The sequence below is a fragment of the Strix aluco genome, chromosome 18, assembly GCF_031877795.1.
Source record: "Strix aluco isolate bStrAlu1 chromosome 18, bStrAlu1.hap1, whole genome shotgun sequence".
NCBI classification, from domain to species: Eukaryota; Metazoa; Chordata; class Aves; order Strigiformes; family Strigidae; genus Strix; species Strix aluco.
This window is the reverse complement of record NC_133948.1, coordinates 2,427,486-2,443,884: the sequence shown is the minus strand read 5'-3', so window position 1 is coordinate 2,443,884 and position 16,399 is coordinate 2,427,486. Positions and strand designations below refer to the sequence as shown.

General features: G+C 41.9%; 1 protein-coding gene across 3 annotated transcripts in view; it reads right to left on the bottom strand.

Annotated features, from left to right (window-relative positions):
• NAA25 (N-alpha-acetyltransferase 25, NatB auxiliary subunit) overlaps positions 1-16,399 on the bottom strand; it is a 32,709-nt gene that overhangs the window by 8,939 nt on the left and 7,371 nt on the right. For all 3 annotated transcript variants that reach the window (XM_074843973.1, XM_074843970.1, XM_074843971.1), the window contains exons 5-16: positions 15,413-15,487; positions 14,447-14,554; positions 13,924-14,002; positions 13,272-13,383; positions 12,293-12,382; positions 11,767-11,936; positions 10,338-10,450; positions 7,444-7,651; positions 6,783-6,869; positions 5,538-5,718; positions 4,811-4,910; positions 209-360 (exon numbers count right to left, since the gene is read on the bottom strand). In XM_074843973.1, the coding sequence (XP_074700074.1) occupies positions 209-360; positions 4,811-4,910; positions 5,538-5,718; positions 6,783-6,869; positions 7,444-7,651; positions 10,338-10,450; positions 11,767-11,936; positions 12,293-12,382; positions 13,272-13,383; positions 13,924-14,002; positions 14,447-14,554; positions 15,413-15,487 (1,475 nt within the window). The remainder of the gene's footprint in view (positions 1-208; positions 361-4,810; positions 4,911-5,537; positions 5,719-6,782; positions 6,870-7,443; positions 7,652-10,337; positions 10,451-11,766; positions 11,937-12,292; positions 12,383-13,271; positions 13,384-13,923; positions 14,003-14,446; positions 14,555-15,412; positions 15,488-16,399) is intronic.

Here is a 16,399-nt window from a genome sequence, read left to right as displayed (position 1 = left end):
CTTGCTAACATCACATTCTCTCCACTGTTTGACTCTTCTGGTGTCAGAAATGTTACACCATTGGATGCTGAAGGAAGCAGAGACATAGCTCACAGGTTTCAGCCAAAGACCTGCAAGTGCAACCAAGCTCCCACTTGGCTGAGGTTCTGCTTATGCACAAATCTCCAGTTTTTTTTCCACGTGTTGCACTTACTGCTGCTGTACTTACATGTTTGCTTCAAGTAAGAGGTCTAACAACATCCGCTCTGTGCGAACTTGCGCAAAGTGAAGGGAAGAGTTCAGCCTATTTCTAAATGCAATGAATTCTGGGATCTTCTCAAATGCACCGTACTTGTAGGCTTGAATGATATATTCTGAGGTCTGGAAGAAAACACACACCATCGCTGTATTAGTTACTTCCATAAATTCAGAATAACTGGAGTTTAACAAGGTCACTGCCAAGAAATTGCATTTCTGTGGCTGTAATGAACCCAGAGGTACTGAATCTGGCAGAAGCTCAAGCCCTGGGAGCAGCTCGCACTTTAGCTTGTCCAGGTCACCCTGGCAGTTTGCTACTTTAATTTGAGAATGCCCAGATGCTCCACCGGGCAGTGTGATTTAATAACCAAACCAACACTAAAACATGACGCTCCTGTCACCACTGAAACTGAAAAATATTTAGAGGGGAGAGATGATTTTAGAAGACTTCCCCCCCGCCCCGTCCCCCTCCTCCTTTTTTTAAAATTTTGAGGTGCATTATTCAAATCATTAAATCATCGTTTCATTGTGAGATGTACTTTCAGGCAAAATAAAGATATCCCTGATTTTCTGGAGCTGACTTGGATGTGCATCACATATTACCGCAACATATATTAAAAAAATTACTCACACATTTTTTGGTTTTTTTTTTTTTTTTATTAGATTTTTGAATACAGTATCACAAGATAATATCACGCAGTGTATACACATGACAATACAATCTAAACACCAAAGGAAACTCAGGGTCCATGGGATAGTCTGCTTCCCCTCAGCAGCAATAAATACAAGGCACAGAACTAATATTTCACATCAGTCCAAGCAATCTCCAGAAGGAGATTAGTATGACGAAGGAGCCCCCCAAAAGCACTACATTTTATTGAAAATTTCTAGCTGTAGAGACAGAGTGAACTATTTATGCTCCCAGTCAAGACAAAAGGCTATATTTTTTACATCAGAATTACTCCACAATTGAGAAATTCTGGCAAATCAAATACTTTCTGCTGAACAAGATTATGAAATGCACTGAAGACGAGAGGCACCAAAAAAGGCCTTTGGTTAACTGAACTTTATATGGTACTAACAGACTCAACCTGTCTGGAAGGCTCCGAGAGACTAGAAGCTAGCACTCACAGATGAAAGCCACCTTTTTTTTCCCCCTCCAAAATAAGAAATGTCCTCTAGGTAGCTCTTTTTTCCCTAAGAAATTTGGTTATTTGCACTGTATGAAAAAAATATGCCAAATATTCAACAACATACCCTCTGATAAACAGCCTTGCAGAGTTCATTGTCAGGCTGCGGGGTTGCGCTATGGGTGCTAATTCAACTGCATCGACGTGGTTTTTAAATCCCCATAGGACACGTTGGTGTTCTGTTTGCCTGCAGTATCTGGAGAAATTAAAGACGGACGGACACAAGAAAATTAGAGAGATTACTTGTGATTCTGCATATTTAAAGGCGGACTATCTTGAGAAGGATAAAGTTGCCTTTTTAGTTTTGGCCAAATATAGCAATACTGCCTTCTCTCTCCTCCCTGTCCTTGGCATCCTCTCCCAGAGCAGAAATACTGTGGGGACTGCACAGCATCCTAGATGGCTGTTACTCATGAGACCCACTCTTAAACAGGATTCACTCCAGGCTGTTAAGTTCAGCAAGTCAGAAGGAACACGTACTTATCCAAAGCAATCAGTCTGAATCAGCAGCTATATTTTTATGCCAGACCACTTCGTTTATATCCCACACTTCCTGTTCTAGGCAGAGTCCCACGCACAGCGTGCCGCAGGACACGTCCTCTGCGCTGTAGCAGACGTGCCAGCTGTCTTAAGCACCAACCTAGAGAGGAGCAGGCAGTATCGAACCCATGGAAAAAGGTAACTTTTAAAGGATAGTCCTCCTTTAACATTGCAGCTAGATGTCATTAAGGGACTTGAGTGGGAAGCTGGTATCAGGACCCCGAGTACGAAGGGGCAACCCCAGCAGAACCACAGCAGCACAGAAACCGGTAGCAGATTCTGACCTTGTGATACTTGGGACTTATGGTAAGGAATCCCTTTTTTCATCTCCACTCTTGCCATGCCACCATCCCAGGTGAGCAGTACCCTGAACTGAGCCTTCACCTCCTGCAATTTGCACCTTATACAGTTGGTTTAAAGGTCAGTTGCTATTTGCAAATTAGTACGGCTTTTGATGCTTTTCCCAACTAAAAGGATCTTAAGGTGATAACCACTGGAAGCGTCCAGAACACACAAGAGGTTTGGCTACCCAAGATCAACAATGGCTCATGGTCCTTCGGCTGCAATACTGTCTCCAAGATGAGACATGATGTGAGTGGGTTCCAGAGTCACGTCCTTATCTTGTCGCACGAAGAACTGGATAATGCTGATTGCACCACTTTTGCCCCTCTTGCAATTTCAACCTTCTAAGGTGCAGTAGCGAGGCAGGTCAAAGCATTCAGGCACTGCCTTGTTGGGATTTCTGGAACACGAGCCGAGCAGCATTCTTCTGGCAACAGCACTTGGAACGTGGCTGTCTTCATCCGGGTACAGATGTTGAGCTACTGGAGACAACCAGCTCTTCTGTGCTGCAAGCACTTTTATCATTCATGCCAAAGGGAACAACCTTCTTCCACGGTAACCTCACCTGAAGTTACTTCAGATTGTTTTCCAGGGAAAGATGATTTCTTGATGCTCCCAAGCAGACAAATCACACCCAATCATTTTTTCGGTTCACTTTTTTTCCCCTGGCACCCATCAGTCACGCGTTTTATTCAGACAGTTGGTTCCAGGTATGCTTTTCATTAACATCCACCGAATGACTTTTAAACAAGACTGAACAAGTTACTCCTCATTTTAAAAGAAAAAAAAAGCTGTCACTACCAACAATAGACATGTAGGAGAAAGCTGTCTGGATCCAGGGCTTCACTCCAGCACAAAACATCGCACCCAGGAATGCAAAGACTCTTAGCAAGTAGAATCAGTGCTTAAACAACAAGCAAATGAGGGAAGCAGACAAGAACGAGCTCCCATCGTACAATCCACGTGCTCCTCTGTGTATCCCGCTCCCTTCAGTAAAATTTCTGCATCAGACACAGGTCAGTAACTCAGCATCTACCTTCCAGGCACAGGTAAATGGCAACTGGTATCTTGTACATGGGAATAACCTGGGCTGCCAGCAGAGGAAGGGTATTTTTTGAGGCATTATCGTGTGAACACCTTTAGCATCTTTACTATTCCGCACAGACAAGTCCTGTGTTTTTATCTATTGCTGGGACAGTGGGAAAGCAAGTTGTATGACTGCAGAGCCTTTGGAGCCAATGTAGCCAGTGGCTGACTGGAAGAGTTACAACTGGATTGCACCTTTGTTTCTTAAGTAAAAATAATTTTCTTCACCTACCTCTCAACAGTGATCAAACTGTAAATTATGAATATACAGGATATATTCCCACTTCTCAGAATGGGACTGCCTTGCAAGTCTTAGGGAGATGGACTGACATGCATATACTTCCCTGCCGCAGTTCTGGACTACTTCTGTTCCTATTTGCCCAATATATTTCCATCAAGGCTTCAAAAATGTGTTGTTCCCCTGTTCTCCTACTTAGCCCATTTTTCATGGATTCCCTGGGAATTCTGAAACAGAATTGCTATTCTCCCTATGAATGTATCAGTGTACTTTCCAAGTAAGATTACTGACAAGTACAGTTACTAATCAGCAAGCTACAAGCATGCTAGATGCCTAGAGCATGGCGCGCATTTTAGGAAGCACCTGAACTCTTTGGAGAAATTCAGGAACTCTCTCCTCACTATCTCCTCCATTCCAGTCCCAACACTCTCATTCAAGACAATTTTCTTTTCATTCACATCATTTTTAGGGGTAAACTGAATAAAACAGGTAGTTCTCATTAGCACAAGACCAGGTTTTCAAATTCAATCCCTATCACTTCAAAACAACGCAGTTAGCCACGGGCTGTGCTCTACCTTCAGTGAAGCTGAGACTTCAAGGTTCAGTTTTTACCTTCTGAAATCCTCCCACCTTGTTCCTTCTGCTTCCCCTACCTTTTAAAGTGATGTGCATTCCCCCCCACCCCTGTGTGCCCAGGACAGCCACCACTAAAACACGCTGCCTCGGTGACTGTCATAGAAAGATTCATAACTATGCCATCATCACCTTGACCCACCATCCCTGGCTGCTGTATGACTTTCCCAAATGCTAGAAGTTGTATGACACCAGGACTTATTTTTCACATGCCATTTCACTGAAATTATTGCATAAAATCACAGTCCATTCATTTAAAAGTAATCATACCATAATCAATTTTTTGAGGAGCATTAAAACTGGCTTTTATAAATAGAAAGCTAAAGCAAAACCATATGTAACAGTAAGTTACAAATTCTTGTAACGAGAAACAGAGGTTGAGGCAACCTTTACTACAAACACGTATTATTCCTCTTTGTTATCACGTGGTTATCATGTTATCAACCACTACATTTCTGCAAGCCCATACTTAGGGCACAGACTTCTGTAAGGCATCTTGACATACTGCTCTCTTACACAGACACAGAGGTTTCTTTCAACTTACATCTTTCTGGTTGGAGTGGAAAAACCTGAGTGCAAAATTGCAGGATTGGGATGCAGCAGCGTAATGGCCCAGTGCCTCTGCATAGCGCGTCAGAAGATAGCTGCAACACAACACAGCACAAGTCAGATATCAGCACACAACCCTGGGGAAACCTGAATTTCAAGCACAGCTCTGAACAGGGAACTGCAGCACAGTCCAGCTTTAATGAAAAGCCTGGAGGTTGAACAGAGGGCATTCACAACATTCGTACTAAAATTCAGGCCTTTAAAAGGAACACAAGGAATTCTTTTTTTAAAAACAGTATGTGGGGGCTCAGAGTTCCTCCATCCACCTTGTTAAGGGTGCAAGAGCTTTACCTAACCAAGGCAAGGCCATTTGGTGTGTTTGTTTGGTGTGTTTGTTTTAACTAGCGCTTCCAAGCTTTGCTGAGCAGTTACACAAGCTGGAACACCAAGCTATGACTGGCATCAAGATACACATTTCACAAGTTTCTTTCAGATTCCCCCTAGTTAATACTCTGAAAACCCAAAACAGATTAAAATCATACAGGAAAGATACTCCACAAGAAGGGGAGCATACTCTAGTAGATGTGTCTCACAAAATTCCGAAACACTTTTACAGAAAATCTGATCATCTGCTAACTTTTGGTAGCAAAGGAAACTGCAGATCTCAGGACTGGTTACTGGAGGGTCACCACCACCAATTATTCTCAGTATATACTACCCACCCGATGGTGTCGTGCTGTATGTGTTTCGCATCAAGGCTGGAATACAGCTCTGCAACAGGTTCGAATGCACCAAGCCTGCAGTAGATTCGAATGAGCAGCAATTTAAACTGAGCGTTAGAAGGACTATGAGACAACCCTTCTTCTAAGAGAGTTAGGCACTGCCACACAGCCGTCTCTTCACCTGGTGACAAAGACAAAGCACACAGCCAGGCATAGTCAGAGAGAGGCACTGGACACCGATGGCACAATTCACTTCGGCACTGATGCTTCCTTACGTTACACACCTCTCAAAATGGTTCCATGCATTTAAACATGCAGATGGCGTTCGTCAGCCACGCTGCTGCCCTTAAAACATATCACCCACCCCGGCATTATAGCTGCCCTCTGAGGGAAAGGTGGAGGCATAATTCTTCATGGGGAATATCTAGCTCACGTCTGCAGAGAGCACAGCCCTCACACATGAGCCCACTGCAGAAGCAACCTGCCCCGATGAGTCCTGGACTGTTCAGGATTTCTAACTTCCATACAGAGCACTCCCAAGCATTATGCAAAAAAGCAGAACAGAGCCAAGAATTCAAGAGCCCACACGCCACCAGTGACCAGCCAGGAACCTGACGATGGATTTATTCAGGTTAAAGACTAAATCTTCCTTGGGAAAGACAAAGGCGTGACTGGCAGTTACACTGAAGGGCAGGAATATAAACACTGCCCACAAACAGCCACATTGGAGACTGACTCTGTGGGATTAAGAGACTAACAGGCAGAGCAGATGTGGCGTACAGGAATACTCGGGACAGGGCGACAGGTCACAGCAGAAGGTCTAGAAGCAAGGGATCCAAAAGACAAAGTACATCAGGGAGGGAAAGAAATGCTCTCAAAACACCTCTGATATCAGAAAGGAGCTGTCAGCAGAACTCGTGCAAAGGGAGAGAAAACATTACCTACATGGGAAACTCGGATCGAGCTTCTGAAGACAGCCAACACTGAGCTGCGAGAGTCATCAGCAAAGCTCTGCCAGGACTTACAAGGATTAATCAGAAAAATTAAACCCCTTTAGAGGTCAGTGAAATTCAGATCAAACACCAACTGAACAGAACTCCTGAAATACCTCATATTGAGAAAAAAAACCCCAGGAAGCTATGGGCCTAACAAGCCATGCCAGGTCCACACTGGCCACAGAGACACGGTCTCCCCATCACAATCATCCAGGGTGGTATTAAGCAAGACACAACTTTAGGAACATACCTTCTAGCCACAAATCGAGCAGCAGGTGAACTGCAAGCAGGCAGTAATAATCTGAAAACTGCAATTCAGTTTTCAAACAAGATTTCCCTAAACAGAAAAAAAAAGTTACCCTTGAATTACTAACAGTGCTGTCAGCTGCTTCTCACATTGTCAGCGTTATTAAATGACACAGCTATCTGGCAGATGATAACCACAGCTTAGTTTATAAAATCCAGAGTTGTCTTAAAAACTGAAACAACTGTATACATGCTGCATTTGCTCATCGCGCAAGTGGACTTTGAGCCACTTCATACGTTGACATCTGCTGAAGAAGAAAAGACTCTCCTACAACTGCAAGATTTACAAATTAATATTATTGCCCATGTATTTGTCCTATGTACATCAGTGATGATAAAGCCTGGCTTTGCTTAAAGGCACAGGCAATTTTGCAAACATACAAATGTACCATCTGAACTATCCAGGAATGTCTCATTTATCTTTAAGATACACAGTATCTTAATCATAAAGGAGAAAGCCAAAGTATTATCTAGCAGCATGATGGGTGCCGTGCACCAACAGTGGTATTTGCCATCAGAGTTTGTGGTGTTCTGCCCCCCTGAAAAAGCTCTGAACATCAAAAGCTGCATGCGAACTGCAATGTTTGTTTCAAGATTTTTCTCACCAAACTCCAATCCATGACGGTATCTTAACATCAACTCCCGGACCACAGTCAGCTTTTGCTTCTTATCCATGGCGTGATAGATCCCGAGCAATCTTGAGAGCTGCACCACACACAGATGTTGCTGCAGAGCTTTGATATCGGCTGGCAGCGCGATTTCACTCTCTGCTGTTGCTGACAGAGGGATTACTTCCAGCAATTGACTGATGAACTGAAAGAGAAACACTGTTCTTAAATTCTGCAGGGCATCTGCACAAACAAAGCATCATTTCCTCCCTCCAATCAAGAAAAAAAGAAAAGCAAGGTGGGAATGTCAGCATCAACCCCACCGAAATCAGTTGCTTAAAGAGCTGGATTCAAAATTATTTTTTTCTCTGGAAAGGTGGTGAGCACCCAGTTCTGGTTGCGCTCAATAGCTTTTACTAAGTTTCATCAAACAGATGGAGGAAAAAAAATAAATCACAGGCAAATTTCCAATACATTGACACACAAGGGAGTTCAAGCACCTGTTAACACTCACAGTAATAACATATGCAATTAAAATAATTAGCTACTGAAAGGCTTCACAGCACACTTCCAGGAAACTGGTTTTGTACTAGCTATTACATTTTCTCTCAACTCTGAAGTAATGCGCTGTACTCAGTGAGGTCATCATCTTTGATTAATGACTTATTTGTTGAATTAAGTTGTAAGAAAAGCAGCCTCATTGTTTACAATTTTAGAGAGCAGACTTCTCACTACACACAGTCACGGCTGGACAGCAGTTTCTTGTTGCCCTAAAATCCAACAGTGTTTACAAACTGAAAACTGAGTTAAAGCCAATGAATTCAGCTTTACTACACTTGGTTGAACACAAGAACTGCATCAAATGCATGCCTGAGGAAAAAAAGCATGACAGCTAGACAGGAGGAACACACAGCACCACGCACACAAACTCCAGTTTTCCCACAGACTTTGATGAAGACTGTGTTGATGAATCTTTTCAGTTTGAGATTTTGCCAAGCTGAGCAAGGTCAACCAAATCACTAGGCTGCATACTCCAATTTACACCTCCAAGAAGTCAAGAGCGATGTTACGATGATTATTTCTGGAATATCTTGTGTGTCTAGTGGCCCAGCAAGATTGCCACATTCTCAGCTACTGAACTGTAATGCTATTCAAAACTCTTAAAAAAAAAAAACAGACCCCCCCCCAGCTGTGTATAGCCTCAGTGTGACCCTGCTACTTTATCTAGGATACAACAACCTTCAGCATCTTTTGCTGTGAAACAAGAATAAATCTAAGACAATCTATAAATATTTTAAGTAACTTAAACTCTCAGATTTCAAAAACTCATCAGCACTTCAGCACCACTAAACCTCTTCAGCTACAAGTCTCCTTGACCGAGTTACACCTGCAGATGCACGCTTCTGAGAGACGACAGCCAGAGGACAGCCACACACTGGGAAGCCCTTCTAATATGCCAGTATGATACGATCTATTCATTAAACCAGCAGCAGTTTTGAGGCCAATCAGAACATTTTAGAGAACTTATTCAAAGTCATGGTTTTACAAGCACTGCGACAAAACTGTAGCCTAAACTATCATCATTAAATATCATTCTCCCTGCTCCGGGTTTAGAATTTGTTTCCTGGAAACTTAGGATTAAACCTGTCCAGTACTTCAGGGTTACCTTACAATGGTATCACCGTTTCCAGAACTACAAGTTAAATATCCTTTTGACCACATCTCTTGCCAGTGGGGTAAAAACATACCTTTAAACATAAAACATCAGCAGCAACCCATACATGCCAGGGCCACCATTCCCATTAGTAGTGAGGCTGTGGAAAGAGCCTGCATCAGCAGTCTAAAAATATTTTCATAAACTAAGAAAACAACAGCATTATCTCCACTTTGTTTACAAAACAACAACACTATCTCCACTTTGTTTACAAACATTTTATCAACAGCCTCTGGCTGATCCAGGATTCTCTGTCTAGTCCTCCCCGGCTCTGATAATTCTACACAATGGCTTAGAAAAACAATGGGGTGAGTGACAGGATTCCCAGCTGCTGAAGTCATTTAACGAGCTGCTCATGACTCTGCACAAATAGTCTTTTCAGCTAAAGAGAGCTTGTTTCAGAAAGAGATTCTGGAAAAGTTGCAGTAGGTCTCTCGTTCACCCCTTGATCAGTACCAATGTGTCCATTCTTTAGCACCGCAGCAGAGTCAAGCAAAACATCTACGTGACACCCTACCTGAATCGGATGAGATTTTTCCCATTAAACACATAACTTTAATGGGAAAAACAAGTGATGGGAGGGAAGAGAGAGAGGAAGATGTCTTTGTAAAAAATTGACAGTCCACAGCAATGAGAACTGCAAATGAATGAACAGGGTGGCCTTTCTGTAGCATTATGTTACTCCATTTCATAAGCTGTGATCTATAAACAAAAGCAGAGTTTACTCATTTAAAAATGAGCTAATTGGGTAGTTTATCAACTGCACTACAATTCCTAGGGAGCTTTTCATTACAAGATACGAGCTCATATCTTGTAACTTGCATCAGCATTATGAGCTTTTCATTTTCGATACAAGAATTCAACCAAGACCCTCTCAAAGTACCCCAACACCTTGAAATGGTAATAAAAGTGCCAAATGAATACTACAGCTGGGTTTGAGACTGCAAGATCAAACGTCATTTTTAGTCTCCAGTAAAAATCCTCTGAATGAAATTGCTCAACGTATTCAGATATTTGTTGTATTTTCTACAGTGCAAAGAGTTTTCTGAATTTCTACAGAAGGTAAAAATTTGATGTTTCCAGTCTTTTAATATGATCCGCAGGTATTTTAAGAAAAAGGCACCAGAGTGCAAACGAGTGCTGCAGTTCCTGCCACCCCTTCTTTATCTTTCCTTACCTTCGTGTATTGGCTGGATGGGAGGAGATCCACAAATACTTTGAGATCAGTAAAACAGCAGGGTTTGTCCCCAAATTTTTTGAAGTATTGGAACATTAGTTCTTCTGGATCACCTAGGAAAAAGGCCAGTTCATCTTTTTAATATGCTCCATCAAAAGTTAAATCTGCCAAATCTTCAGTAATGCTTTCCCCCCGCCTAAGATTACACAGCAATTTAGAAAAGGGATAGCTGCACTACTGCAGATTTTAACAGAGGCTCAATGTCTTTTGTAACCAAGGACACATTAAAAAAAAAAACAACCCAAGAGCTTCATTCAAGCTACTTTGGCAGAAAATAGCGTAACAGGCATGCATACTGTCCTTCTTTTGGCTGGGACAGAGTTAATTTTCTTCCTAGTAGAGGGTACAGTGCTGTGTTTTGAGTTAGTGTGAGAATAATGTTAATAACACACAGATATTTTCGTTGTTGCTAAGTAGCACTTACCCTAAGTTAAGGATTTTTCAGCTTCCCATTATCTGCCAGCGAGCAGGTGCACAAGAAGCTGGCAGGGACCATGGCCAGGACTGCTGACCCTAGCTAGCCAAAGGGCTATTCCACACCACAGGCTGTCATGCCCAGTACATGAACTGGCCGGGAGGAGCAGATCACTGCTCGGGCATCCGTCAGCAGGTGGTGGGCAACTGCATTGTGCACCACTTGTCTTTTCTTGGGTTTTATTTCTCTTTGTTATATTCCTTTGCATTACAATTACATTTTATTACTATCATTATTATTATCTTTTAATTATGAAACTGTTCTTATCTCAACCTGCGAGTTTTTTCCCCGATTCTTGTCCCCATTCCACTGGGATGGGGGAGGAGTGAGCAAGCAGCTGCGTGACGCTTGGTTGCTGGCTGGGGTTAAACCACGACACATACACAGCCTCCGCTTACACTTATTTTTGGATGGAAATACAAAAGGAACTAGTAAGTAGCACAGATGTTGCTCTAATAACATTCTCTCCTTCACCGATTCCCTAAATGCGATTTTTAAACGCAAGTTTTCAAAAAGCAAAACCTGGTACTACTGCCAAAAAACTTAAATGAAAAACCACCCAGAGATTACAGCGTAACAGCAGGACTTCCTACAAAAGCAGCGCATCAGGAATGCACTTTTCATTACGATGTCAGTGACCATATGCTCCTAGATCCCACAGGTCCTTTTCAAAGTTTCTCTGCTTGCTTTTACAAGCCCTGGAGTAGTCTGGAACTACCTGCCTTTCTTCAAGGCTCATCTTCTAATGCTTTCCCAATTCTTTACCTACAGACAGCAGCACGTACATTTTCATAACAGGCATTGCATTTAACTCAGTGATTTAGCAAAGAGATTGTTCGAAGTTTGTGTGCTCTCTCCAAAAGATTAATTCATCATCCAGTTCGTGGCTCTTACCTAGTTTATATTCATCATTACAACCTCTGTATCGCAAACGTCTGATCAGCTCCAGTTTAGCTAAATATGGTCCCCGAAGTGGCCGAGAGCTCTTTGATTCTTCCGTTATCCTTTCTTCTATGAATTTCACAGCTTGCTCTATAGAATAGTGTACCTCTCCTTCCAAAGAGCTGTGCAATTGAAGAGACAAGAGGTTCTTTATTTTTCCCATTGCTAGGGCATTGATAACACATGCTCAGCATACCCCTGGGATACTCTTAAGGAAATCTGGCATGATGGATTCTCTCTCAATCACCGTGAAAAGTATGAACCAGAAGAGTTCTATAGCGTACAAACCACTGTTTATACAGCTGTTTCCAATAAACTATTGCCAGCCTCCAAAACAAAGTAGGGAGAACACATCACTGGGGGTCTGATGTCAAGGAGTCACCCAAAGATGCAGACAGCGCTGTACTAAATGTATCAATGCAAACAATTTGCTGTAGCACAAAGGAAAAACAAATCCACAGCAAAACTGTGAACTTACTGCTCTTCTTCTGGTGGAGGTGTCCAGGATTCATCAATGAGTTGAAACACTGAATCAAAGTAAGTTATATAAAACTGCCAATCATCTGAGCTGAAACAAAAAATCAGGCACAGGACAAAGTTTAGGGAATTGCCAAAACAGTAACTCACTTCTAAAACTGCATTCCTTGCAACAGCTGAATTTAAGAAATAGCACATATTCATATTACAGAAAAAACAACTGTAATAAGAATCATTTTTCCTTGAAAAGGTCTCACATCCTAAAGAATGTCATCATCCTGAATTTCTTGAAACGTATTAAAGGAACAATTTCAATAAAGAATTGAGGCAAGCTACAAATTCTCCTCTTAACATTTACATTTCAATCAGAGCTCGTTAATATCCCCACAAAATGCTAAGGCGGACTTTTCTCCTCTGTATTTAACTTACATTTAAGATTAGGGCACAGCTAAACACAAGAAAAGCAAACAACAAATCTCTCTTGACAGCTCCAAGAGACAGATTTGATCATACTAGCATGCTCTCTCCTGATGCATCTGTTCAAAGCATTACATGCATCTCCCAGTATGAAGTCTGGCCAAGTGAGAGAAATGAAGTTCCAGAAAATGAAATGTAAATGCAGTTCTCCTCTCCCACCACGAAAGTTAGAGCTGGACAATCAGCACAGCCTTTAGAAATAAGGAGGGAAAGAAAATTTTATTGCATTAACGTGTTGCCCAAGTCAGCCTTCAAAAAGAAGCAAATGCAGTCCTGACACTGACTCTCCCTGCGACCTTCACCATGTCCCCTGCACATTCCATTCTGCTGCCCTTTTCCTCAGGCTTTGGAGTGCTGGAGTGTGGAGTTTGGACATGCTTTGAGAGCCTCTGATGTTCTTCTATTTTAACTACCATTTACAAAAGCCACTAAACAAGGCAATTCACAACCAGACAGGAATTTTTCTTCAGTTTTTCAGTAGGACTGCAGAAATATAATCTCACTTTTTCAGCAGCAGCCTTCTCGACAGCGCATTGCACTCTGGCCACCTACACAGCTTCTTGTACATTGCCATACACTTGTTCTCGCGGCTTTGGAGCTCACTTGTCAGCTTCTCTAAATTAAAAACAGAAGGGCAAGTTTATTTAATCAATGCATTTCCTTCTCCACTTTCTGCACAAAGCTTCTTATTATAGCCCAGGATGCAAAACAGTAAGTGTAATAAGAACAGAAGAGAAGCCCTCAGAGGATAGAAAGGACAGATTTCCTACGGAAACCTTCATATCCCAATTCCTTAAAACTGCAAGTGCATTTTAATTAACAGAAAGACTCCTCAAAAATACAGAATATTAAGAATTTTTTTTTTTTTTAAGATGGCAGCTACAACAAACTAACATGCTATTGATTTACTACTGCTAAGCATACTTCTGCAGAGTTCATCACTGAATAATGCTTAAATACCATAAACAGGTGGGTAAAACCAGTCTGCACCTCCAAAGTTTGCATCAATTTTTAAAACTGGTGCTAAGAGTCAGGCTTCTTACAGCCTTTTTTTTTTTTCTCTTTTGAACCACTGGACAATTCTGAAGCAAAGGAGAATTGTGTCCTCCACACAACTGCACAACTGTGATTATTAATTGACAAGAGTTAAGTTACCTCCTAGTTTTCCTCTCACAACATCTAAAGCTTCCTTATACTTCTCCAAACGTTCCAGAATCATGTAGTACAGTTCGACCTTAAAAGAAAGATTAGACTGCAATGAAATTTGCTAGTAAAACAATACACAGGTGTGCCAAGAAATAAAGTGGCTTGTGTTACTGTCATTAGAAATAGGAGATAGCCAGGCCTGCAAAGCTATCTTTAGCATCCCAGAGGGTGGAGCAGTCAGGAATTTAGGTCTTTTTTCCATTCTCAGTCCTGAAGTTTCTCTTGGGGCCTCCCAGGGAGTAAAACCAAGTACTTAATCCGTCAAATCAAATGCCAAAAAATTTCCTTGGCCACACAACTCCAAATCCCTCTCAACCCTCTGCTCTTGGTTCTCCTGTCCCTACATTCACATTTACTTCCAGAACAGTCCTGATTATTATCTTGGAAAACTTAAAATAATCAACTTCCTTTAACAGTGCATTCCTTGTCTGAATAATGTTCAAATCAAGCTGAAAGTATTTGCAAGCCTTACTTCAGCCTCAGCTTCAATCTTATCCTCTTTCACCATTTTTTCCACCATTCTCTCAGCTAGTGGCAAAAACATCGTCTTTGAGAGGTTTTCATCCTGTGCTGAAATAGACTAAGGAAGAGAAGAATTATTGTAACAGCTCATCAACTATTTGTGTTATCCCACCCACTGCTTTTTTCACATTAGAAGAGGAAAAAAGAAGACTTCAGGTGCTTCAATCCCCCCTGCCCAAAATCACACCTTCAGAGCTGCCATTTGCCATGTGCAGAGAGCAAATGCCCTGTTAAAAGGCAGCAATAAAACCAGTGATACACGGAAAAGCTCACTCTTAATTACACTGGCCAGAGACTCACACACCTAGGCACACGATACCCAAGGCAAGTAACACGTAGCAAGAACATATTTGTGTTTTCCATGGCACAGTAGTTTAGAAAAACGCGATTAACGCCCCCATGCATATTTTTTGTTTGGCCAACGCTCTGTCAGGCCATCTGATCAGTGCCTGACTCCGTGATCTCAACTAAGAGCTGATCTGCTGTCTCTTCCTGCAGACTTTCTGCAGTCTTAACGACAGGCTAAGTCCAGAGCTCTCATTTATTTCCTCCTAGAGCCTTTATAACCTAGTTAGAGAGGCACAGTTCTGCCTGAGGAGTTGCAGCTATTTGAGGTTTTATTCATCAGCTCTCTAACTAAAAAGACAGTAGGGTACTAGTCCAGGTGAGAGAATAATTCAAGTTGTATAAATGTGGCAAGACAGACCAGTTAAGTTGCATTATAAAAACACTACAGTGTTCATTCTGGACCACAGCAATAGCGATACTTCAGGAGGGCTCAGTCCTCCCAGCATAATACAGAAACAGTTCAAACACACATTTTACTTAAAATAAACTAATATTTTCACTCAGAACATTCCTATATTTGCATTATATCTGCAGGGAAAGTCAAACTCATTTGCAACACTGTACACACCTGCATAATCAGGCTCATCACAGACCAAAAATAGTAAGGATTTTTGGGTACAATCTTATAAAGTGCCATTCCAGCCTGAAAAACATAAGACAAGGTTTCATCATTCCTGAAACATAATCTGTTTGTAAGCTCTCGTGACAGACAACACAAGCTAAGCAGCAATGATGGCAGGAGACAACACAGAATTAGAACTAGGCGGGAAGACTTTTATCAACCCATGAGCTCTTCCATCCTAAACACACATTGCTGAAAAAGAAAACAGAGGGTGAAAATGTTGCAGGGAGCAAGTACTTTGTGTAGGTCTGACAAGAAACAGCGATAAGCATGCGCATGTACAATTGCCTCAACAGATGACAGCTTTAATTAGAAGCGGTAACTACACCAGGAAGCAGAAGACTTATTCTTTAGGAGCGAGGGGGATATTTCCAGTGCTGATTTTCACTAGTATGTTCAGTCAGTGCTAAAAGGCACACCAAAGCACATGCCTCCCTCACGTAAGCAACCGCCTTTCAACACTCATTTCATACATACACATACCCAGATACCTGAAACATGAGGTCACCTTTATGTGCAAAGTGGTTAAGCAAAGGTTGAGCTGAAAGCTCGCCCGTATCAAAGCAGAGCCAATGTATTCCAGATTTTCTAGCCTAACACTGTTATTCACACAATTCTCTCACAGATTTCCACTGCCTGTATACAATGAAGGACTTCTACCCATATTAATTTTAAGAAATTACAATTAATACAGCCTACTACCCCAGATGGACTTTTGGGCCAATTTCCTGTCTGCAGTCTCAATTTGCATTTTCCAGTACTTTCAGCTGAAATACCCCAGAACACAGGATGCTGAAGTTTATTTTCACTCTCCAATCAGTCAGCATCCACGTGCTCTTTGCACATCTAAGTCCTTAGGTCGAATGCACAGGCCAGTCTGGAACACCCTACTCTGACAATGTCTGGATAACTTCACTAGATACATGTTTGTAT